General features: G+C 42.2%; 1 protein-coding gene across 1 annotated transcript in view; it reads right to left on the reverse strand.

The window, feature by feature from the left end:
- Positions 1 to 23,969, reverse strand: part of ABRAXAS2 (abraxas 2, BRISC complex subunit) — a 61,010-nt gene that overhangs the window by 18,409 nt on the left and 18,632 nt on the right. The window contains exons 2-6 of the mRNA XM_077455564.1: positions 15,874 to 15,964; positions 13,506 to 13,542; positions 10,760 to 10,826; positions 8,412 to 8,602; positions 2,312 to 2,431 (exon numbers count right to left, since the gene is read on the reverse strand). Of these exons, the coding sequence (XP_077311690.1) occupies positions 2,312 to 2,431; positions 8,412 to 8,602; positions 10,760 to 10,826; positions 13,506 to 13,542; positions 15,874 to 15,964 (506 nt within the window). The remainder of the gene's footprint in view (positions 1 to 2,311; positions 2,432 to 8,411; positions 8,603 to 10,759; positions 10,827 to 13,505; positions 13,543 to 15,873; positions 15,965 to 23,969) is intronic.

The following is a 23,969-nucleotide window of genomic DNA, read 5'->3' on the forward strand; positions in this document are numbered from 1 at the left end:
TTTCAAAGTGCCAACAATGCTAGAGGGAGAAGCCAACTGAATTGTAGTGGTTTTGCTCTGTTGGGCCAGAACCGTGACTAAAGTCTCATTTCTTTTTCGTTTAAAAACAACAAACACGTAACTGGGATTGCGGAGGTAGCTAAACATAGGTGGGAGGTGGATGTGGGCCCATTAGACACTGAAGACTGGGAGGACATCCTCACCAATGTTGGACTGGTTTCCCCTAGACTGTCTGACCGGCTAACCCAACTCTATATTATACACAAGGCTTACCTCACCCCACTAAGACTGAGCAAGTTCCGCACGGCATATGACCCAGGGTGTCCGCGTTGTGGGGATCACCCGTGCACATTTTATCATTTACTATGGGCCTGCCCGGACGTTCAAGCCTTTTGGTTGCATGTCATCCGCTTTCTGCATGACCACATGGGTTCTCCGTTACAGGCTGACCCCAAACTTTGCCTACTAGGCCTTCTTCCTGACGCTCAGACCAACCGCTGTCATGCTGCCTTTCTACACGAGACCCTGTTCAGTGCTAGAAAGCTGATCGCTAAGCTGTGGTTACGCACAGTACCACTCACAGTTAGAGCGCGGATACTTGAGGTGAATCTGTCACTGCCTTTGAAGAAGGTCATATATGCGCATAGGGGCTGCCCCAATAAATATAATAGGATATGGGATAGGTGGCTTGCCAATCCAGACACATGTGTGGAGCCTGATTAATGTTGTACGGTAGGCACCCTGCTTACAATTGAAATCTAGAACTTATGTGGGCTCTACGTTCCCAGTCTATTGGCGAAACTGACCGGTGGGTGGTGTGGTTTTTGAAGAGAGTTTGACCAACGTAGCTGTAAAGTTTCTCGTTGCTATGTATGACATCTGTACTCTGATAGCCATGTTACTCTCAAATGTTTTGTATGCTGTATGACTTGCTGATCTTGTCCACCAATAAACTTGTTGTTTTTTGAAAAAAAAAAAAAAAACAACAAACACGTTCTACTTAACTGCTCTGTGCAGTGGTTTTGTACAGAGCAGCCCAGATTCTCCTCTTCTTCTCGGGTCCCTCGCTGGCGCTCCTGCCCCCTCCCTCCTGCAGAGTGCCCCCACAGCAGCTGGCTTGCTATAGGTGGCACCCAAGCCGAGCTGCTTTGTGTGTCAAATCAGACACGGAGCTGCAGCTCCATGTCCAATCAGACACGGAGCTGCAGCTTGTCATGCTCACTCTCTCGCCTCATTGGCTCACTGACTGATTGACAGCAGCAGTAGCCAATAGCGCACTCAGGAGGGAGAGACCCGGATAGCAGAGTCCATCATGCAACATCGCTGGATCAAGGTGGGCTCAGGCAAGTATTAGGGGGGCTGCTGCACACCGAAGACTTTATCTTAAAGCATTGAGAAAAAAAAAAAAAAAAACACGTCTCCCTTTAGAACTACTTAAAGCGGAGTTCCACAAAAACCCTCACGGGGATCCGTGGTGCCGGAAGGGAGATCACCTTTTCCCCCTCCCTCTCGGCAATCATCTGGGACACGTCACAGGGCCCAGATAATTTCCCAGCCAGTCACAGCACGTGACAATGCCAGCGCTGCAGAGAGGAGGGGGGAGAGGAACGGGGATTCGTTCCCCCGCATCGCTGGACCCTGCGACAAGTAAGTGTCCCATTATTAAAAGTCAGCAGCTGTAGCATTTGTAGCTGTTGACTTTTAATTTATTTAATTTTTTTTAATTGGAACTTCGCTTTAAGGACCCTTTTACAGTGCCGCGATTTTACCACGATTTCAGGGATCGCCTGTGTAAACTTGAGGTCTATGGACCTCAATTCACACCAAAGTCGGACCAAAGTAGTACAGGGTCTACTTTTAAGTCGGTGTGACTTGAAGTCGCACAGATATGAATGGTTCTCATTGGAAAGCATGGGGTACGACATGTCATACGACTCTGATGTCCAAAGTTGCACAAGTATGTGAAAGGAGCCTTAAGGCCATGAAGCAGGGAAATGGAAGAATTACCAGATATTTTATTTTTGTTAAGGATAATTAAAAAAAAAAAGAGAATACAGTTAATGTATACATATTAGGACTTTGCAAAATATAGCTTTGTTTTTTTTTTGCCTAAAAAAAAAAAACTTAATTTTCTTGCTGCAATGCTTTAAAAACACTGACCCACATCAATTAAGCACTTGGTTGGTCAGTGACTCAGACTATTAAAGAGCAGCATAACAGGCAGACTAATTGCATTTTCAAAATGCGGTCTATAATAGCACCCCTCGTATTATAATAAACAGCAGCCGGTACACATAATGAGCATACTGACCCGTGCTCTTTGATCACTTTGGCATAGTTCTGAGATGTGTTTGGCACCGACGTCACTTTATATTCCTGCTGACTGGTTGTGCCCAGGTTTGGAATTGTAAGAGACACTCTCTGGTTATACCTGGATAATAAAAGAAGACAAATTACTTTTTAAAACCATAGAGTGAGGCTGGATTAGAGAAGGATGAGCATTAATAAAGCATTTATTTTAACATCTCAATGTCGAGGCGTTCCATATAGACTACTCTATTCTCTGAGTTATTTCCTTCTCTGTGCTCATTTAAAGGTTGGGAAGCTGCCATACAAGCCTTGGCACTCTATCAGAAGCACATATAAAAGGAAAACTGAGACTCAACATGAGCCATAACTACAGTAATGAAGGTTGGACTTGCCTGTCTGCTTCAAAGTGCTCTATAATGGGCCATGATAAAGCACTTCTATAACTTTTAAATATGCAATTTTCTGGAACACAGAGGGCAGGAAATTGAGCTAGCTATAATGCAGGCGTTGACCTTACACAGCAGATCTTTTATGATTAGCTTTGTACACACAAGCCCTGGAAGTGTACTTTTGCTTTGTGGTGCGTTTCTGTATTCATTTCTCATGAAAATACTAAACTTTCTTTATGGTATGCTCATCGATAGTCACATCCCTGCACATTAAAGCACAGCGTCTTGTTTCAAATGCTAGCGTCCAGTGGCGGCTAGCGGTAATTTTTTTTGGGGGGGCGTCAAACTGTAAACCCCCCCATCGGTTGGGTCTGGGGCACTTACCTCATTTATGGCGGGCAGCGCTTCTCCCGAACTTCACCGTCGGCGGCTTTCCCTTCCCACACTCTCCACAGGCATCTCCTCTGTGGCTAATTTGGACTCTTCTCTTTTTGGCCAATCGGAAAAACGGGTCTCAGACTTGTGTCCGATTGGCCGGATTGAGGATCAGTGTTTCAATAGCGAATATTAATTTGCTGTTGTAACAACTGGGTGGGCTCATGCGCAATGCTCTGCGCCCCGAGCTCACCATCTTTTGAAGCCTATTAGAGCCTATGGCTCTAATCAGGTGCTTCAGAATTTTTTTTCTTTTTTAAAAAAAAAACACACCCCGCCATTGTAATTCACACGCCCGGTGTCCTGAAAGGGGCCGTGGATAGATTCATTCATAGCATGAGCTCTATATATTCATATAGGGGGTGGCGTGGATAGAGGGGGTGGCGTCCCTAATAGACGGACCTTCACTGCTAGCGTCTTATATTTAGTCAAGGCCACAATGAACCATGCAATTCAGCCATTTCAAACAATTTTATTTCACAAATACACCAACTGCTATGTTCGGACACATTTCAGCCCGCTTGGGTGCTTAAAGGATAAGTTTACCTTTTGTAACATGTTACGCCCATATTCAGGGTGTAACATGTGACATGTGCACTGGCACCCCCCCCGCTCATCCAGTCTGACAGCTAGCGCGGGATCTTCTCCCTCCTGCTAGCTGTCATAATCTGTAAAAGACGTGGCAGTGTCACCAATTCAGCAATCTGTGAATCAGAAAACGACAAGGTCCGAAAGCCTTTGCAGCTGTCGGCTTGTAGTTCTCAATGAACTACCATGGTGCGGTTGAGCGCTGTGGTAGTTCATTGATGCTTCCTGCTAGTGTGTAACTGCTTGGCTAAACATTGTATGGCCAAACAGCTTAGACACAGTCTGTAAGAGACCGGGATAGCACCCATGATCTGTTGATCGTGAGTGCAATGCTTTCCAGGCTCCCAAAAAATAAATATCCCCCGCGCCCCCCCCCCCAAAAATAAAATAAAAAAATAGGGTTCCCAAAAAAAAAATAAAAAAATAACAGTGGTAATCAGAATATTTATTTTAAAAAAGAACTGCGGTCAGGTTTTGTACATTCAAATATTTACATATTCTTAACAAGCAATAAGTAACCTTAACTACCGGGCCAATTCTGACACTTCTCTCCTAAATATAAAAATAATTAATTTTTTTTTGCTAGAAAATTTGCTCAGAAACACACACACACTCATATATATATATATATATATATATATATTTTTTTTTTTTTTTATTTATTAATTACACACCGTATTTATTGGCGTATAACACGCACATTTTCAGGAAAAAAAACCCAAAATTTTAAATAAAGGAACTTTGAAGCAAAATAAGGGTCAGTGCCCATCTGCAGCCATTGCCATCAGTGCAGCCTGATCGATGCCTATGTGCAGCCTAGAGGGGACAGGGAGGGGGGGGTGGGACAGAACAGTGGTCCAATGGTGGCCCTGTATGCAATCTGACAACGCTCGTCCCGCCCCCTCCGAGGCAGCTCAAATTTAAGTATTGGAGTATAACACACACACACGCTATTTGCACCTGATTTTCTTGGTGAAAAAGTGAGCAGAGAACCTAGGAAATAAAATGGTGGTAGTTGCAACTTTTTATCTCACGCGGTATTTGAGCAGCAATTTTCCAAACGTGTCCCAACACGTCACGCTTTAAAATTGCGCACACTTGTGGAATGGTGCCAAACTTCGGTATATCAAAATCCCCAGAGGCGATGCGTTACAATTTTTTTTACAGGTTACCGGTATAGAGTTACAGGGGAGGTCTTGAGCTAGAATTATTGCTCTCGCTCTAACAATCATAGCTATAGCTCACACGTGTGGTTTGATATATGCGTTTACATATGCGGGCGCAACCTACAAATGCGTTCGCTTCTGCTTCCGCTTATTGTTCATTTTACTGTTATTTTTCTATTTTGATGCTTTTTTTTTTTTTTTTTTATTACTTTTATTCCTATTACAAGGAATGTAAACATTCCTTGTAATAGGAATATGGCATGGCAGGTCCTCTTCACAGTGAGATCTGGGGTCTATAAGTCCCCAGATATCACCTCTAGGCTGGGAAGCCTGAAATAAAAAAAAAAAAAAAAAAAAAGTGTCGGCATATTTTCAAATGCAGAAGCTGGTTGTGATGTTATAACACCATACCTGGCCTCCGACTGATTATAGAGACTTCAGGGACCATCTGGCTCACTGGAAAACTATCGTCAACACCTGGCACCGGTCGGTTCCTTTTCTGGCTCACCGATCACCCCACCCTGCCTCCCTCGGGTGCTTCTACCGACTCACCTGTGCTTTCGTTGAGCCAGAGAAGGAGCCTGTAAGAACAATCAAGCAGCTAAACCGCCGCTATGATTGTTCTTACGGTAAATGGAATCGCTGACTCTAAAAGAAGATATCTGAATGATGCCTGTAACTGCAGGCATCATTCAGATATCCCCACTCAAAGTCTGCAATGTCATATGACATTGGGATGTGGTTGAACATGCCTTCATCAACCTGTAGCTGCAGGCACTAGCCAATTGATTCTTTAAGGTCACAAGAGACGCAGTGAAGTTATCCAAGTCTTTTTCTCAGTAGTATAGCTTTCCCTCTCCCCAGAAATTCTTCTTACGTTAAAGCCACTGCAGGGAGGGTAGAGCTGATCGGACGTGAGGGTGACTTCGGGGAACTTCATGGTTTCTCTTGAGAAATTGAAGAATAATTGCTCCACAATGCCTGCAGCTACAGAGATCAGTGAGGGTTTGTTTTAAAGCTCATTTACTACTTGTCAAGGATATGTAAAAAATTAAATGTCCACAGCCTGGCCACAGTTCTATTTTAATAAATTCTGTACAAGACCTGAGTGGCAGAACTGAAAAGATCTCCAAACTCTCATATTAATGATTTGCACTTTATGGTCAAGCAACCTTCATAAAAATATTTTCTGGATACGTGCATTTTATTCCACAATAAATGAAACAATCAAACTTAAAAAAAAAATACATGTGCAATGTGGAGCTTGCATAGCTCAGCATACTTTCCAAAGTATCTTGCGAGGAGAAAGCATTTATTTAAAAAAAAAAAAACATAGCGGAGGAGATTTACTAAAGCTGGAGCCCACAGAATCTAGTGCAGCTGTGCACAGTAACCAATCAGCTTCTAAATTAATCTTTGACAATACGCCCTCGCTCACACTGAAGCGATTAGACCGGTCAAATCGTAGGACAAGTCGCAGCCTATTGCCAGCAATGGCACCATTCCAATTGATGCCACACCAATTTGCTAAAGTAGTTTCTGCACTACGTTTGCCAATTTCGGGTGCGACTTCAATAGACATCTGTACATGAAGCCGCACAGATGTCTTTCAAGTTGCATGGACATGCGGCTTTAAAATTATGCGGCTTCAGATGAAAACTACACCATTTCAATGCAGTGTTTAATGTGAATGTGGGCTACAACCTGGAAGCTGATTGGCTACCATCCACAGCTGCACCCGATTGCATGCACCAGTTTTAGCAAATCTCCCCAGTACATACACACACACATATACATATATATATATATATATATATATATAAAATGGAGTCCTGCACCCAAATGTTTAATTTCAGGGCAAACTGTTGAATAAGAGTAAGATTATTATAGGAAACATATCAATTCCCTCCTATTATGACCTTCTGATGAATGAATCAGGGTCCTTCATTTTCTATTGGGGTCATCTTCTGTGATAATCACTGGTAATAATCATTAAAGAGGAGGTCCAGCCTTGGTGAAAAAAAAAAAAAAAAAAAAATGTAAAAAAAGTCAGCAGCTACAAATACTATAGCTGATGACTTTTAATATTGGCGCACTTACCTGTTCAGGGAGCCTGTGATGTCGGCACCCCAGCGGATTGCCTCCCGGCTGCTGCCGCCGCCATTCCTAGTAAGGGAACCAGGCAATGAAGCCTTTTGGCTTCACTGCTGGTTCCCTACTGCGCATGAGCAACGCTCGCTGTGCTTTCTAATTGGCCCGGCGGCCGCGGCCCATCTCTCGGAAGCGGGTAAGGGGACCGTTCCCCTCTCCTCTCTGAAAAGGTGCCAAATGTGACACCGGCGGGGGGAAGCATTTAAGTGGAAGTTCCACTTTTAGGTGGGACCAGAAGATTTGCTTCTTTAATGACCAGGCCATTTTTTTTGCCATATGGCACTGCATCGCTTTAACCAACAGTTGTGTAGTTGTGCGACACTGTACCCAGACATTGAGGTCCTTTTTTCCCCCCACAAATAGAGCTTTCTTTTGGTGGCATTTGATCACCACTGCGGTTTTTATTTTTTGTACTATAAACAAAAAAAGACCAAAACATTGAAAAATAATAATTTTTCACTTTTGCTATAATAGATATCAAAAAAATTTAATCTTCATCAGTTTAGGCCTATGTGTATTATACCACTTTTTATTTTTATTTTTTACAGTAAGTGTATAATGATTGGTTTACGCAAAAGCAATAGCGTCTACAAAATAGAAAATTATTATTATTATTTTCTTTTAACTAGTTATGGCGGTGATCAGTAATTTTTAGCAGGGCTGTGACATTGTGGCAGATAGATTGGACTATTGACATTCATACAACGATCAGTGCTATAAAAATGCACTGATTACTGTATAAATGTCACTGGCAGGGAAGGGGTTAACACTAGGGGGCGATCAAGGAGTTAAATGTGCTCCCTGGGAGGTGTTTCTAACTGTGGGGGGGGGGGGGGGTGGGACTGACTGGGAGGAGAGAGAGATTGCTGTTTCTAATCACTAGGAACAGAGGCGATCACTCTGAACTTCCCTGTCAGAATGGTGTTCTGTTTGTTTATATTGACAGATCCGTGTTCTGGCTCTCTGTGCAGAAATCGCAGGTGGCCGGCAGACATGGCGGTCACGTGCATCAACTCCCCCGGCAGCTACAGCTACGGCAATTCGTGGGAACAAGCCGACCTGCCGCCGTATAATGACAGCAGCTGGTCGGCAAGTGGTTAAAGTGTAACTAAACCCTCCTACCCTTTACAGCCATGAAAGCTGCTATCTTAGCCTCTGTTTGATCTGCAGTTGACATGGTGCAGCACATGTGATCAGTTACGACACCAGCCATTTTATGGCTTGACAGTTCGGCTGAGAGCAGAGGTAGCTATATCACAGTTACAGAAGCAGCAGCGACAGTTATCATTCACGACATGCCTTGAATATCACTGTTCTGGGAAACCATTAAATCAATGGGTTTGGTTCTGAATCCACAGTTCAGTGAGCCTACCTGCGATTAGGTCTGAAGAGCACATATTCCAAGGCATGAGTGGAAGTGTTGGCAGTTGAGATAAAGCCAATGAGAAGGAAGACGAGGTCAGGTACTCCGAGGATACGAGTCAACTGTTTGTGCAAAATCTGTTCTCTGTATGACATCTGCTGCTGAGTGTTTCTTCTAAACTTGTACCAGCCAATCACGTTCTACACAAAAAAAAACAAAAAAAAACACACAAGATGAAGACAAATCACCCTTTATAAAACGTATCAAGGTGTATTTTCAGTGGACAAAATGAAAGGTGAGAAAGAATCAATTCACAGTCCTGAGAAATTGAGGCCGCAATCAAATTGAAGTGGATGTAAACCAGGGGTCTCAAACTGGCGGCCCTCCAGCTGTTGCGAAACTACAAGTCCCTGTGGGAGTCATGCTTGTAACTGTCAGCATTGCAATGCCTCATGGAACTTGTAGTTCCGCGACAGCTGGAGTGCCACCAGCTTGAGACCCCCGATGTAAACCCTTCCATAAACCCTAGTGAAGTGACTGTCCTTAAAGTGGTTGTAAACCCTTAAAAACCACTTTGACCTACAGGTAAGCCTAGATTAAGGCTTACCTGTAGGTCCAAGAAATATCTTCTAAACCTATATGGTTTAGGAGATATTTGCCCAAAAACGGGCACCGCTGTCTACGCGCATGCGCCATAGACAGCGGCGCGCAGGCGCACTGAGCGCGGCATTCTCAATGACGGAGCTGCCGCGCGTGTTGGCTCCCGTGCGCATGCGCGGGAGTGACGTCATTGCGGCTTCGCCGAATGACAGCGGCGGAGCTGCGAGACCCCACCAACAAGATGGATGCGGCGGACTACAGGGGACAGCGGCGACTTCGCTGGCTCCCGTGTCAAGTAAGTGACACATAATGGACTACTATGCGATGCATAGTAGTCCATTATGCTTTGCCTTTGCAGGGAATGAAAGAGGAAGTAAACTCATCAGGGTTTACTTCCTCTTTAAGGCCCCTTTCACACTGGGGCGGTTTTCAGGCGTTACAGCGCTAAAAATAGCGCCTGTGTAGTGCCTGAAAAAACCGGCCCCTTTCACTCCAGTGTGAAAGCCAGAGGGCATTCACACTGGAGCGGTGCGCTGGCAGGACGGTGAAAAAAGTCCTGCTAGCCGCATCTTTGGAGCAGTGAAGGAGCGGTGTATTCACCGCTCCTACCCATTGAAATCAATGGGACAGCGCGGCAATACCGCCGGCAAAGCGCCGCTGCAGCGGCGCTATGCGGGCAGTTTTAACCCTTTTTCGGCCGCTAGCAGGGGTTAAAACCACCCCGCTAGGGCCCGCAGACCGCCGCTAAAACGACGGTAAAGCGCCGCTAAAAATACCCCAGTGTGAAAGGAGCCTAAGTGATACACATACATGAAAACAAATCTCCCTACCTAAGCCATTCAAAGTGCAGAATTTACACAGGATCTCAGCTCTGAAAAGCAGGGGGCGGAGAGCTTACGTTAGATCAGTAAGGAGAGCTGTAATAGCTGATTGGAGGGAAGGGACACACCCCCCTTCAAACAGGAACAGAGCTAAGGATGTCAGCAGGAGCTCCCTCCCCCGTCACCATTTATCTCTTGGTGTCAGGAAAACATGGCAGAAGCGACTCCTGCAGATAGCAGAAGAACAAAACAGTCAGAAATGACTCTGTCTGGATTGAGACAAGTACATACTATTGAGGGATATGCTTTGTTCATATTTCATGTCTGAGGTTTACAACCACTGTAAAATCACAGTATTTAATAGTTGACCTACATTTAGGGGCATATTTATAAAGCAGTGAGTGTGACTCACCAAATATTCACTGGTGGTGAATCAATGACGGTCATTTATAAAAAATAAATAAAATCACATGCATCAGACATTTTCCTATATAAATATTTAATGAATGTCACATTCTCCGTTCTAGAGATATGCCCCTTAAACTGTAAAGTTCAGGGAATTGTTCGCAGAGTTTACTATGACAAAGCAATCAAATAAAAATGTCACTACTGTCTTTTTCTTGGTAGTTCTCCCCGTCATACTCATCCCACGGCTAATCAGTTTTTCTGCAGTCTAGCTTTAAGCAGCGATTCTAGAAGAATAACATCCTTAAAATAAGCACGTGGCTGCACAATAGAAAGGGGTAGGAACCGATTGGTAAAACCGGTTACAAAATTTGTTGCTGCATGGCATCCTGGAACATTTTATTTATTTTTGGATCACCAAAATCAACCCTGATGTAAAAACAGTCATTGATAAAGCCAGTCGTTATTAATTACAGAGATATAAATCAGAATCATATGTTCAATAACGCCATACTGGAACAATGATCATACTTTCCGTCTGTCTTTGAGAATCTGATCAAGCCTTTCCTCGTTGACAGTGCCAGCGTAATCATAGAAACTGTCGGAATGAAAAACAAAATAAGAATCATACAGTACTCAGATGAAGTGTTATCCAAAAACAGTAAAAAAAAAAAAAAAAAAAACACACCCCCCCCCCCCCCCAAATGCAGCATCCTCTGCTCCACTTCACATCACCCCCTCCCCCAAAACAGTGGCTCATGGGCTGCCATTGGACCGCTGTTCTGTCTATCATAGGAGGTGGGACTTTGCATTAAAGAGGCTGCCAAGAAAACAGGAGACTCTCCCTGTCCCCTCCGAGGCTGCAGATGGGGATCAATCAGGCTGCATTCATGTCAATGGTGAGGCTGAAGATGGGCACCGATTAGACTGCATTGATGGGCAATGACCCTTACAGTTATTTATATAAAATTAAAGTTTTTTCATGAAACTTCCCTTTGTAAGTGAAGGTGTGTGTTATACACCGATAAATACTATATTTCCAAATAAAAATGCCCAAGTTCACTCTTAGTCCTAAGCGGCGCCCGGGGATTTGTTTTTTTTTTGTTGGAGGGGGGGGGCACAGCCACAAAGGGTATCTCTCTCTCTAGTCTCTTTTTGGCTCAATTAGAAGTCGCCCCCAACAATTAAATGTTAAAGTGAGTCAGATGAACTTCCTCTCTGTGTCGACATCAAACATAACTCCTTGACAGGAAAATAAAGCAGTTACAAGAAAACATGTCATGAGCCTGATGTTATCAAAAATGAACACATTGCATAACAAAAAAAAACCTAAACTGGTGGAAAACATCCCACCTGAGAAACCTTTTTAAGAACAAACTGTCATTTATAACTTATAATGGGTGTGAACACACACATAATAAATGAAAAAAAAAAAAAATATATTTTTTTTATTTTATAATATATATATATATATATATATATATATATATATATATATATATATATATACATATATACAGGGGTTGACAAATTTGCTTGGAATCTAGGAGCCAGCTAAAAAAGTTAGGAGCCAGGTCCGTGACGGCGATCTGGACCTGTCCCTGGCCTGACATGGAGGCGAGTGAGGGGAAGATAGCCCCCAGCCCCTCACCTGTCTCCAAGTCATTGCCCATAGCTCTTAGAGGGACATTTTTAAATTGCATTTTAGTGTAAATATGAGATGTGAGGTCTCTCTGACCCCAGATCTCATATATAAAAAGAGGACCGGTCATGCTTTTTTCTATTACAAGGGATTTTTACATTCCTTGTAATAGGAATAAAAGTGACACACATTTTTTTTTTTTAAAAGAACAGTGAAAAAAATTAAAATAAAAGTTAAAATAAGAAAAAAAATGTTTTAAATGCGCCCTGTCTCGCCAAGCTTGCGTGCAGAAGCGAACGCATATATGAAAGCGGTGTTCAAACCACACATGTGAGGTATCGCTGCGATCGGTAGAGTAAGAGCATTAATTCTAGACCTCCTCTGTAACTCAAAACGTGCAACCTGTAGAATTTTTTAAACGTCGCCTATGGAGATTTTAAAGGGTAAAAGTTTGTCGCCATTCCATGAGCGGGCGCAATTTTGAAGCGTGACATGTTGGGTATCGATTTACTCAGCGTAACATTATCTTTCACAATATAAAAAAAAATAAAATTAGGCTAACTTTACTGTTGTCTTTTTTTTTATTAAATAAAAATTTTTTCCCCAAAAAAAGTGCACTTGTAAGTCCGCTGTGCAAATACGGTGTGACAGACAGTATTGCAACGACCACCATTTTACTCTCTAGGGTGTTAGAATAAATAATAAAATATATATATATTTTTTTTTTGTTTGTTTTGTTTAGGGGTTCTAAGTAAAGGGATGGAGAAAGACTGGCAGGAAATCAATTAGCATTGTTGGTTGTAATTCCAACGGCCACCACAAGAGGGCGCCAGATTCCAGAAGGAACCATAGGATCACAGAAGGCCTCAAAGCCGGGGGCTCAATTACCGGCCGCCTGCGGCGCGGCCCGACGCGATCGCGCGGGGGGGGGGGGGGGTCCACGGAGACGGGATACCCCCAGCTATGCTGCCCCAGGCGCAAGGTCGCTGATTCTAGTCGCCAATGCGACCTGGCGACCGGGTTTTGTCGAGCACTATATATATATATATATATATATATATATATATATATATATATATATATATATATATATATATATATATATATATATATATATATATATATATATATATATATATATACACACACACACACACACACACACACATATATACACCTTAAAACCTAGCTATGAATAAGCACCTGCCTTGATGTGAAACGCGTTAGCGGTTTTTATCCCTCGCTGTATGGATTTACATTAATAAAAGGATTTACATTTTTGGAGTGTGGCTGTTCGGACTTTTGTTTTTCTTTCCTTGCATAGGCTTGCCGACCACCACTATAGAATAACTGTTGGGATCCTTGTACAATACAAACTGGATGCAGCATTTTATATCCAGGTGGGAAGTGCCACATCCATTGCTCAGTCTGAGCCTTATGTTATTCTAGCCAACGGAGTTATTGCAACTACTTTGTTATTAGTAAATTAAATAACCCATTCATATTATTTGATTGGCAGGATAGAAAGTAGCAATAGGAAGAATACACATAACCACAATTTCATCGACTTCAGGTTCAACCCTCATTACCCTGAAGTTCCCTTGGCAGTAAGTTTTCCCTATGTGGAACACCAACCTGAATAATTTTGTACATGGCTCATGTCTATGGATCTCTGAAAGATAAAAAAATAAATAAATAAAATAAAAAATACGGTTATATAAAATGAACACAACAGCACAGACAAAGACATACAGTTATGACCAAAAATGTTGTCACCTCTGCATTTCTGTCAGATAATCCACCACTTCACTCAGAAAATTGTTGCCATTACAAATGTTTAGGCATTCCTCGTGTTTGTGTGTAGTGGTAGGACACAAAAAAATAAAAAAAATAAAAAAAAAACCAAATATGACACATTCCACGCAAAACTACAAAAATGGACTGGACAAAATTATTGGCACCCTCAATTTAATATTTGGTAGCAAATCAATCACTTCCCGTAACCATCAACGAGTTTCTTACACCTCTCTCCCGAAATTTTGGGCCACTCTTCTTTCGCCAATTGCTCCAGGTCTCTGAGGTTGGAAGGGTTTCTCTTACCAGCTGCTGTTTTGAGATCTCTCCACAGGTCCTCTATGGGATTTAGCTCTAAACTCATTGTTGGTCAGTTCAGTAATCTATAGATCTTTGCCATAAACCATTTCTCGGTGCTTTGGGTTATTGTCCTGCTGTAAGACCCAGGACCTCTGACGGAGACCCAACTTTCTGACACTGGGCCCTACATTGCACCCCAGAATTATTTAGTAGTCTTCAGATTTCATGCTATTCACACGGTCAAGACATCCAGTGCCTGAAGCAGCAAAGCAACCTCAAAACATCAGTGAACCTCCACCATGTGTGACTGTATTCTTTTCTTTAACCCCTTGACCTCTGAAGGATTTACCCCCATTCAATACCTGGCCATTTTTTGCGATACGGCACTGCGTTTGTTTAACTGACAATTGTGCGGTCATGCAACGCTGTACCCAAATAAAACGTATGTATTTTTCCCACAAATTGAGCTTTCTTTTGGTGTTATTTGATCACCTCTGCATTTTTTGCACTATAAACAAAAATTTTTTATATATATTCATTCTGACACTTTTTGGGGACCAGTGGTTAACATCAGGGTCGATCAAAGGGTTAACTGTGTGCCCAACCAGTGTTTTACCAACCAAGATGTAATTAATTCCCCGCTTTGCAGGAACACAAACTCCATCCCTTCCCTCCTGTCAGAACGGCGATCTGCCTTGTTTACATAGGCAGATAGAAGTTCTGTGTCTCTGACCAATCATCGGAGGGAGCCAGAGTACATCCAGTACCCTGCGCCCGCTGATCAGCCTTTGCTGTGTGTAATCACAGCGGTAGCGAGCCGCCGGCAGCGCACATGCACGCCCCTTACCCGGAAGTGCCGAATCACATATATTTATGTAAGTCAGCGCAAAGGTGCCGCCCTGCAGCAGTAAAACTGCTAAAGGGCCAATCTAAATTGGCTAAAAGGTCTAATTTCTTCTTCAGAAAACAGTAGCATGATGAGCTAAAAAAAGCTGTCATTTTGTTTTGTCTGCCCTCAGCACATTCACCAAAAATAAATTTGGCTTTCTCGGGTATGTTTTGGCAAACTCTTTGATACATTTTTCTCTTTTGTCCACATCCAGAGAGATTAGCTACAGTGCCATGGGCCGTAATTTTCCTGACCATGCTGAGTGGACTCAGGAACATTAAGATCTTTGGAGGTGGACTTGTAACCTTGAGATCGTCCATGCTTTTATACAGTTTTTGTTCTTAAATGCTCAGGCAATTTTTTGCTGCTCCTTCTCTTCTTCATACAGAGACACACAACAGAAAGGTTGAGTAAATTTTTCATAGTTTTTAACCAGTTGCCAATGCGATTTGTACATTGTCAGCACCTGTTAATTGATACAAGCGAGTTTAATTCCAAAATTACAGGAGCATCACAAAACTTGGAATGCATTTCTTAAAATTTTGAGAAAGTGCCAATAAATTTTGTACAGTCCATTTTCGAGTTTTGCGTGGCATGTGCCAGATTTGGCTTTTTGTTTCTTCACTTTTTTGTGTCACACCAATACAAAAACAAGAGAAACAAAACATAAGAACGCCTAAACATTTGTAATTGCAATACTTTTCTGGGTGAAGTGGTGCATTAGCTGACAGAAATGCAGGGGTGCCAACAGGGGCGGCCGCTTGTGTAGGGCGCGCCCCCCGAACCTATGCATCTGGCCCATAATATAAATGCAGGGGCCAGACGCATTGATTGCAATAGGGTTTTTTTGTTAAAGAAAAATACATGATTAGAGCCAGAGGCTCTAAATGGCTTCAAAAGGGTGGTTGTTTGGCTGGGGAGGCCATGCCCCCCCATGAAAATTGAACACCAGCCGCCACTGGGTGACAATATTTTTGCCCATGACTGTATAGTATAGATAATATATTAATTTAGATTCACCTATAACTTGCAGTAGTTCTGTGTTACTAATCTGAGAATCGCTTATAGAGAAGGACTCTTCTTGCCTCACTTCTCCCAACAGAAAACCTTCCTGAAAAACAAGTACAGAAGAGCATTAAAAAAAAAAAAAAAAACATGTTATAATCTATCATGACACAAATTACAGTACATACAGGTGCTGGTTTACAATGGAACCAATACGAAGCATGAACGTTGCCTTTAGTAACTCATCCGCCATATGTTTACTTTCCAATTTATATCCTAATTGGAGCAAAAAGGGATCTAGAATCTATGGTGCTGCTAGGAGAAAAACATCCACTCCTGCTGTAATAAACCGGAATCCTGTATAATATATTATTACTATAATACAGATGACGGTTGCCACTAGCAAAAAAAAGAGTCAAGGTGTTATCCATCTTCCAAAGTATAGATAAAAAAAAACAAAAAAAAAACACAGGAAACGCAAGCTATTTGGACAATACCGCTGTATGTGCTCCAGATATTAAAGAATCCATGTGCTTATTCACACCAGAGGCTGCGTTATACCCCAGACACCGCTATATACTGGGAAGAGAGCAGTGCTGATGCGTTATGGCACAACATGGCGGTTATTTGTTTTCAACCTTAATGCAATCTCACAAAATGTCATTGTAATGCAGTATAGGGAGTAGCAATACGCTGCAGCAAGAAAAAAAAAAAAATATATAAAAGAAGAAAAGAAAAGTAGTAAAGGTCTTATCAGCACAGTGGAGTGATCTAAACTCAGGACTTAAGCCAAATTGCCTCATCTGTGCACTTGGGCCAATAGCCCCTATGTGATAGCATACTGTAATGACAGGTTCTCTTTACTGAGACATTAGGGGTCTGTTAGAGCTGGGGTGGGTATAAGTCAATGATTAAAAAAAAAAAAAAAAAAAAAAAAAAAAAATTCTAAAATATAATTTAACCACCTCAATACCGGGCACTTAACCACTACAATACAGGGCACTTTCGCCCCCTTCCTTCCCAGCCCAATTTTCAGCTTTCATCGCTCTCGCGCTTTCAGTGACAATTGCGCGGTCATGCTACACTGTACCCAAATGAAATTTTTATCATTTTGTTCGCACAAATAGAGCTTAATTTTGGTGGCATTTATTCACGACTCCATTTTTTATTTTTTGCGATATAAGCGCAAAAAAAGCGGAAATTTGGAAAAAAAAACTATATTTTAAACTTTTTTCTATTTTAAAAGAAATCCAATAAAATCAAATTTTGTCATAAATTTAAGCCAAAATGTATTCTGCTACATGTTTTTGTTAAAAAAAAATTCCGTTAAGTGTATAATAATTGGTTTGTGTGATCACGGACATATGTACACAAATGATCATGTACATATGTGTGCAGGTAATCATTGGGACATGTGATTTTAGTGGGACATGTTTATTTATTATTTGGGGACATGTATGGACATTGTGTTTATACTGTGTGGTGTGTTGTGTGTTTACACTAGACTGGTGATCAGTGAGTAAAAATCTGTAAAAAAACAGCTCATACTCACTGATCATCAGCCGGCTGCAGCGATCTGCTCTGCTCTCCTCAGCGATGACTTCTGTGTGAGGAGAGGAGAGCAACCGGCTGTTTGTTTACATCACATGATGGCCGTGATTGGACACGGCCGTCATGTGATCAGGAGGGCCAATCACAGAGCCCTCCTGCCGATCTGAGATGCGCCGTGTCTGGGTGACACGGGCGCATCGGGATCGCGCCGCTGCGCGGGCACGCGCGCGATCCCGCTCCTTCTGATGGACGTTCCTGAACGTCCTATCAGAAGTAGACGGCTCCCACCTGGCCGTATATGTGCATTGGCCGGGTGGGAAGTGGTTAAACACCTTCCTGCCCAGACCAATTTTGAGCTTTCAGCGCTGTCGCACTTTGAATGACAATTGCGCGGTCATGCTACACTGTATCCAAATGAAATGTTTATAATTTTTTTCCAACAAATAGAGCTTTCTTTTGGTGGCATTTGATCACCTCTATGTTTTTTTATCTTTTGCTAAACAAATAAAAAAAAACTTTGTTAACAAGTACCTTTTCTCCTTCACTAATGGGCGACACGGATGGGCACCGATAAGCGGCACGGATGGGCACCGATAGGCATCCATCAATACAATGCCGCCTAACAGTGCCAAACAATGCATGCCAATCAGTGATAATCGATCAGCACAGACCCCCCCCCCCCGTCAGAGGAGCAGCCGTTCGGCTCTCCTCTACTCGCGTCTGACAGACACGAGTGAGGAAAAACCGATCACCGGCTCTTCCTATTTACACTGTGATCACGTGGTAAAGAGTCTCCGTCGGAGACTCTTTACCGAGATCGTAGTTTGCAGCCGTCATTTGACTATTGGTGGGCGGCAAGTGGTAAAAAAAGAAATTAAAAAAAAAATTAAATAAAAAAAGTATGATGATTTTTATTTTTATTTAAATTGGATATTTTTTTTCTTTTTAGGAAATGTATTTTAATAAAATGCTTTTGGAGTAAAAATCTATCTAAAAGATAGTTTTCTATTTAGGATACAATAATAATTTAGTTTAGTTTATTCAGCATGAAATGGAGCTTAGTTATGAAGCTGTAAATTCTGCAATATTTACATTTTTGGTAAACTCATTTAATTAATCCAAGCTCTGTAAGCTGAGATAACACGCACTGCATTGATGCATTCACACAATTTCACAGTAAGCATGAGGGAAAACAAAAGTTCAGGAATATTCCTTTACCCCAATTTTGTTTTGCAAATCAATGTACACTAAAAACTGTATGATTGAATCGATTCTGATACCTCCGTTTTACTAACCTGACAGCTTATTATTCTAAATAGGAAACCTTCATTTTGTTTGCAAATATTAGAGATTTTAACTACCAGCAAGAATGAGTCTTTACATTTAAAGATCACCTGTCATTTCAGATCCATAATGGCAGCGCCTGTTAGCGGGCACCCACTCACCTTGTTGTGTCACTGCCGCATCACCAGCCATCCCATTAAAGTGAATGGGACTGTGGGTGAGCCAACAGCGGGTCAGAGGAGGAGCCTCTGCGGGACAGAGATGACAGTTGCTCTTTAAAAATTATGATTTAAATCAAATCCACCCTGGTTAGAACCCCCCAATGTCTCTCCTGTCTTTAACGGAAACGAAAGGATTGTGCTCCATTAGCTCCTTCCATGGTCGCAGCAGCCTGAGAAGGTGAAGACAAACCTGGAAGTGACAATGCATTCACCGGAAAGGAGATCAGAAAACAGACGTTCACTGATCTTCTGTTCTACCCACTGACACCCACCATGCCAGTCACAGGTCTGCAAGTGGGACAGCAGAGTCTGGGATACATGGGAAGGGCAGTCAGGCTGGGAGGTGAGGAAGAAGGAATCATCTGATTCCCTTCCACCGGCAAGCTCATTACATGTTCCATAAAGTGGTTGTAAATAAAATAATTCTCTTTTCCTAAAATACCTACACAAAAAAAAAAAAAAAGCATTACGGAAAGTATTCAATTTTCTCTGTCACAATTGCACTAATACGGCTACAATCACCTCAAGTATAGCAGAATATAATATATAATAAATAATATATATATATATATATATATATATATATATATATATATATATATATATATATATATATATATATATATATATATATATATATATATATTATTATTTTTTTTTATAAAAATTGTTCTTTTGTTTATAGCACACAAAATAATTACCGCAGAGGTCCACCAAAAGAAAGCTCCATTTATGTGGGGGGGGGGGGGGGGGGGGAAACAAAGGACATAAATTTTACTTGGGTACAGTGTTGGCCAACCACGCAAGTTAAGTTAAAACAACAGTGCCATATTGCAAAAAAATGGCCTGCTCATTGGGGGGGGGGGTAAATCTTCCGGAGGTCAAGTGGTTAAGGATACACTCCCAACAAACCATACATACTCAAAGAACAAGAACAGACAGTTCTTTTTTGCTTCTTTCACTTCAACTTTACACTAAAATTTCAAAATACCAAACCCAATCGTTTTGAGGAAGTATGAAAAGTATTCTATATGAATACTTCTGGTAGATGAAAAGTACAACGAGATATACAGGTCTAAAAGATTAACTGACTGGGGATATACATAAAAAGGTAAGGCGCAGCGCAAGAACAGGTAAATTAAAATGACAATGATAAATGCAGTATTAAAGCAAATCACAAAAAATTTCTACAAGAGAGGGGAAGAGGACTAAAAGTCCCAGCAGGCCCCCGAGAGGATTCCACGTGACAGTCGTAGAATTTAAGAAGGTAATGGTGACAGACCCTCCATAATCAGAGCAATCGCTTCGCTCACCTTGACCACTTCAGTCCCAGAAGATTTGGCTGCTGAATGACCAGGTCATTTTTTGCGATTCGGCACTGCGTCGCTTTAACTGACTATTGCGCGGTCGTGCGACGTTGCTCCCAACCAAACAAAATTGACATGTGTCGTCCCCCCCCCACAAATAGAGCTTTCTCTTGGTGGTATTTGATTATCTCTGCGTTTTTTTATTTTTTGCACTACAAACAATAAAAAAAGCAAAAATTTTGAAAACAAAAAAAACAAAAAGAAAACACTTTTTGTACTTTTGCTATAATAAATATCCCCATTTTTTCTCAGTTTAGGCCGATATGTATTCTTCTACATATTTTTGGTAAAAATAAAATACGCAAAAAGTGTATATTGATTGGTTTGCGCAAAAGTTATAGCGTCTCCAAATTAGGGGATAGATTTATAGCATTTTTATTATTTCATTTTTTACTAGTAATGGCGGCGATCTGCGATTTTTATCGAACTGCGACATTATGGTGGACACATCGGACACTTTTGAAACATTTTGGGACCATTGACAATTATACAGCAATCATAAATGCACCGATTTACTGTAAAAATGTCACTGACAGGGAAGGAGTTAACACTAGGGGGCGATCAAGGGGTTAATTGTGTTCCCTGTGTGTGTTCTAACTGTAGGGGGAGGGGGCTGACTAGAGAAAATGACAGATCGCAATTCCTAGCTATTAGGAACTCTCGATCAGTCATTCCGCACAGAACAGACACACGTCCCTGTTCTGCCTATTGTGCCCGCGATCGCTCGTGGCCGGCGGCCATTCACTGCAGCGGTGCGTGCCTGCTATCCCCACTTAAAGGAGCCAGCGTATAGCTACGACAGCTTGCGGGATCGCGCCGAACTGCCACAGTGACGGCGGCTGGTCGGCAAGCAGTGGACTGGACCACTGAATTAACAGATGGTCAAAAAGGCAGGTCCCTTCCCAGTACACAGGTTTTTGACAAAGTCCTTCATTAAAAATGAAGAATGTCCCCCGTCGTAGCTCCAATGTGTCTACTCCCTCCGCTGCCGAGTTCTTCTCCCGACGCTAGCTCCCGCAGTTGTGTCGGATCCCACTGTCTGCCATTTCTTATATAGAAATAGTGCGTAGCCATCCAATAAAGTCATAAGAGACCCCGCCCACATATGTCTCCGCAGGCGCATGATGGGGCAGGGTCTCTGGATGAAGTCACCGGATGGCCACGGCCCATGTCTATATAAGAAATGGCAGACATTGGGAGCCAGCAGTAGAACGGGAGGAAGAGGGCGAAGAACGGGAGGAAGAGGGCGAAGAACGGGAGGAAGAGGGCGAAGAACGGGAGGAAGAGGACATCGGCAGCGGAGGGCGAAGAATGGGAGGAAGGGGACATTGGCAGAGGTAGAAGACATCAACAGAGGGAGAAGTCACGTTGGAGCTTCTTCATTTTATAATAAAAAGAACTTAGTCAAAATCTGGTGTACCGTTTGTTTTTTTGGTGAATGGGTAGCGATACAATGTACTCCATACTCATTCACATAGGGAAGGGGCCGGAATCTGGGGGCCCCCCCAACATGGGGACAAAGTGCTTTGGGGTGGGGCCTGATATGGTTCGGGGGGGGGGGCGACCCAAATGGGACTGGTATAGTCTGATCCTGTCCATTGAAGTCGCATGGATGTCGGGCATGAAGTCGTAAGAAAAAGTCGGATCAGAAGTCGTCCCACTTCAATTTCGGAACAGTGTGAACCTGGCCTAAAACCTGTAAGCTAAGAATAAAAAAACAAAAACAAAAAAAAAAAAACCTGCAAGACAAAAGGTATAATGAAATATATACCTTGGAACGAAGCCCTCCAGCGGCGCCCGCACACTAGTAAAATGGCTCGATTGAAATCATAATTTTTTAAAGAGCACCTGTCATCTCTGTCCCACAGCGGCTCCTCTTCTGACCCGCCGTTGACTCACCGACAGTCCCCTTTACTTTAATGGGACGGCTGGTGACATGGCAGTGACACAACAAGGTGAGGGACGTGGCACCAGTAGGTGAGTGGACGCCCACTAACAGGTGCCGCCATAATGGATCTGAAATGACAGGGGCTCTTTAAATGTAAAGACTCATTTTTGCTGGTAGTTAAAATCTTAAATATTTGCAAACAATATGAAGGTTTCCTATTTAGAATAATAAGCTCTCAGGTTAGTAAAACAGCGATATCAGAACCGATTCAATCATACAGTTTGCAGTGTACATAGATTTGCAAAACAATGAGATAAAACTAAGTTCGGGAATATTCCTTTATCTCATGGTTACTGTGAAATTGTGAGAATGCATCAATGTAGTGCATGTTATCTCAGCTTGCAGAGCTTGGATTAATTGAATGCGCTAACAAATTTTTTTTTTAATATTGCAGAATATACAGCCTCGTGCTACATAACCAAGCTCCATTTCATGCTGAATAAACTAAACTATTAATGTACAGTGCCTTGCGAAAGTATTCGGCCCCCTTGAACTTTTCAACCTTTTGCCACATTTCAGGCTTCAAACATAAAGATATAACATTTTTATTTTTTGTGAAGAATCACCAACAAGTGGGACACAATTGTGAAGTGGAACGAAATCTATTGGATTTTTGAAACTTTTTTAACTAATAAAAAAATGAAAAGTGGGGCGTGCAAAATTATTCGGCCCCTTGCGTTAATACTTTGTAGAGCCACCTTTTGCTGCGATTACAGCTGCAAGTCGCTTGGGGTATGTCTCTATCCAGGGCTCGACAAAACCCGGGCGCCCGGTCGCATTTGCGACTAGAATTCCAGACCTGGCGCCTGGGGCAGCACAGCTGTGGGTATGCTGTCTCCCCCCGGCGCGATCGCGTCGGGCCGCGCCGCCGCCGGCCGGTAATTTAGCCCCCGGCTTTGAGGCCTTCTACGATCCTATGGTTCCTTCTGTAATCTGGCGCCCTCTTGTGGTGGCCGTTGGAATTACAACCAGCAATGCTAATGGATGCAATGCTAATTTTCCCTTCCTTCCCTTTACTCAGAACCCCTAAAAATGATATATATATTTTATTCTAACACCCTAGAGAATAAAATGGTGGTCGTTGCAATACTGTCTGTCACACCGTATTTGCACAGCGGACTTACAAGCGCACTTTTTTGGGGAAAATGTATTTAATAAAAAAAAAAAAATAAGACAACAGTAAAGTTAGCCCAATTTTTTTTTAATATTGTGAAAGATAATGTTGCGTAGAGTAAATCGATACCAAACATGTCATGCTTCAAAATTGCGCCCGCTCATCGAATGGCGACAAACTTTTACCCTTTAAAATCTCCATAGGCGACATTTAAAAAATTCTACAGGTTGCACTTTTTAAGTTACAGGGGAGGTCTCTGTATTTTTTTTTTTATTTTAACTTTTATTTTAATTTTTTTCACTGTTCTTTAAAAAAAAAAATGTCACTTTTGTTCCTATTACAAGGAATGTAAAAATCCCTTGTAATAGAAAAAAGCATGACAGGTCCTCTTGTATATGAGATCTGGGGTCAGAGAGACCTCACATCTCAATTTACACTAAAATGCAATTTAAAAAAAAAAATTGTCATTTGAAAAAATAAATAAAATGTCCCTCTAAGAGCTATGGGGGGCAATGACTTGGAGACAGGTGAGGGGCTTGGGGCTATCTTCCCCTCACTTGTCTCCATGTCAGGCCAGGGACAGGTCCAGATCGCCGTCACGGACCTGGCTCCTAACTTTTTTAGCT

The sequence above is a fragment of the Lithobates pipiens genome, unplaced genomic scaffold (assembly GCF_037356315.1).
Source record: "Lithobates pipiens isolate NorthernLeopardFrog02 unplaced genomic scaffold, aLitPip1_a1.2 Scaffold_25, whole genome shotgun sequence".
Taxonomy (NCBI): Eukaryota; Metazoa; Chordata; class Amphibia; order Anura; family Ranidae; genus Lithobates; species Lithobates pipiens.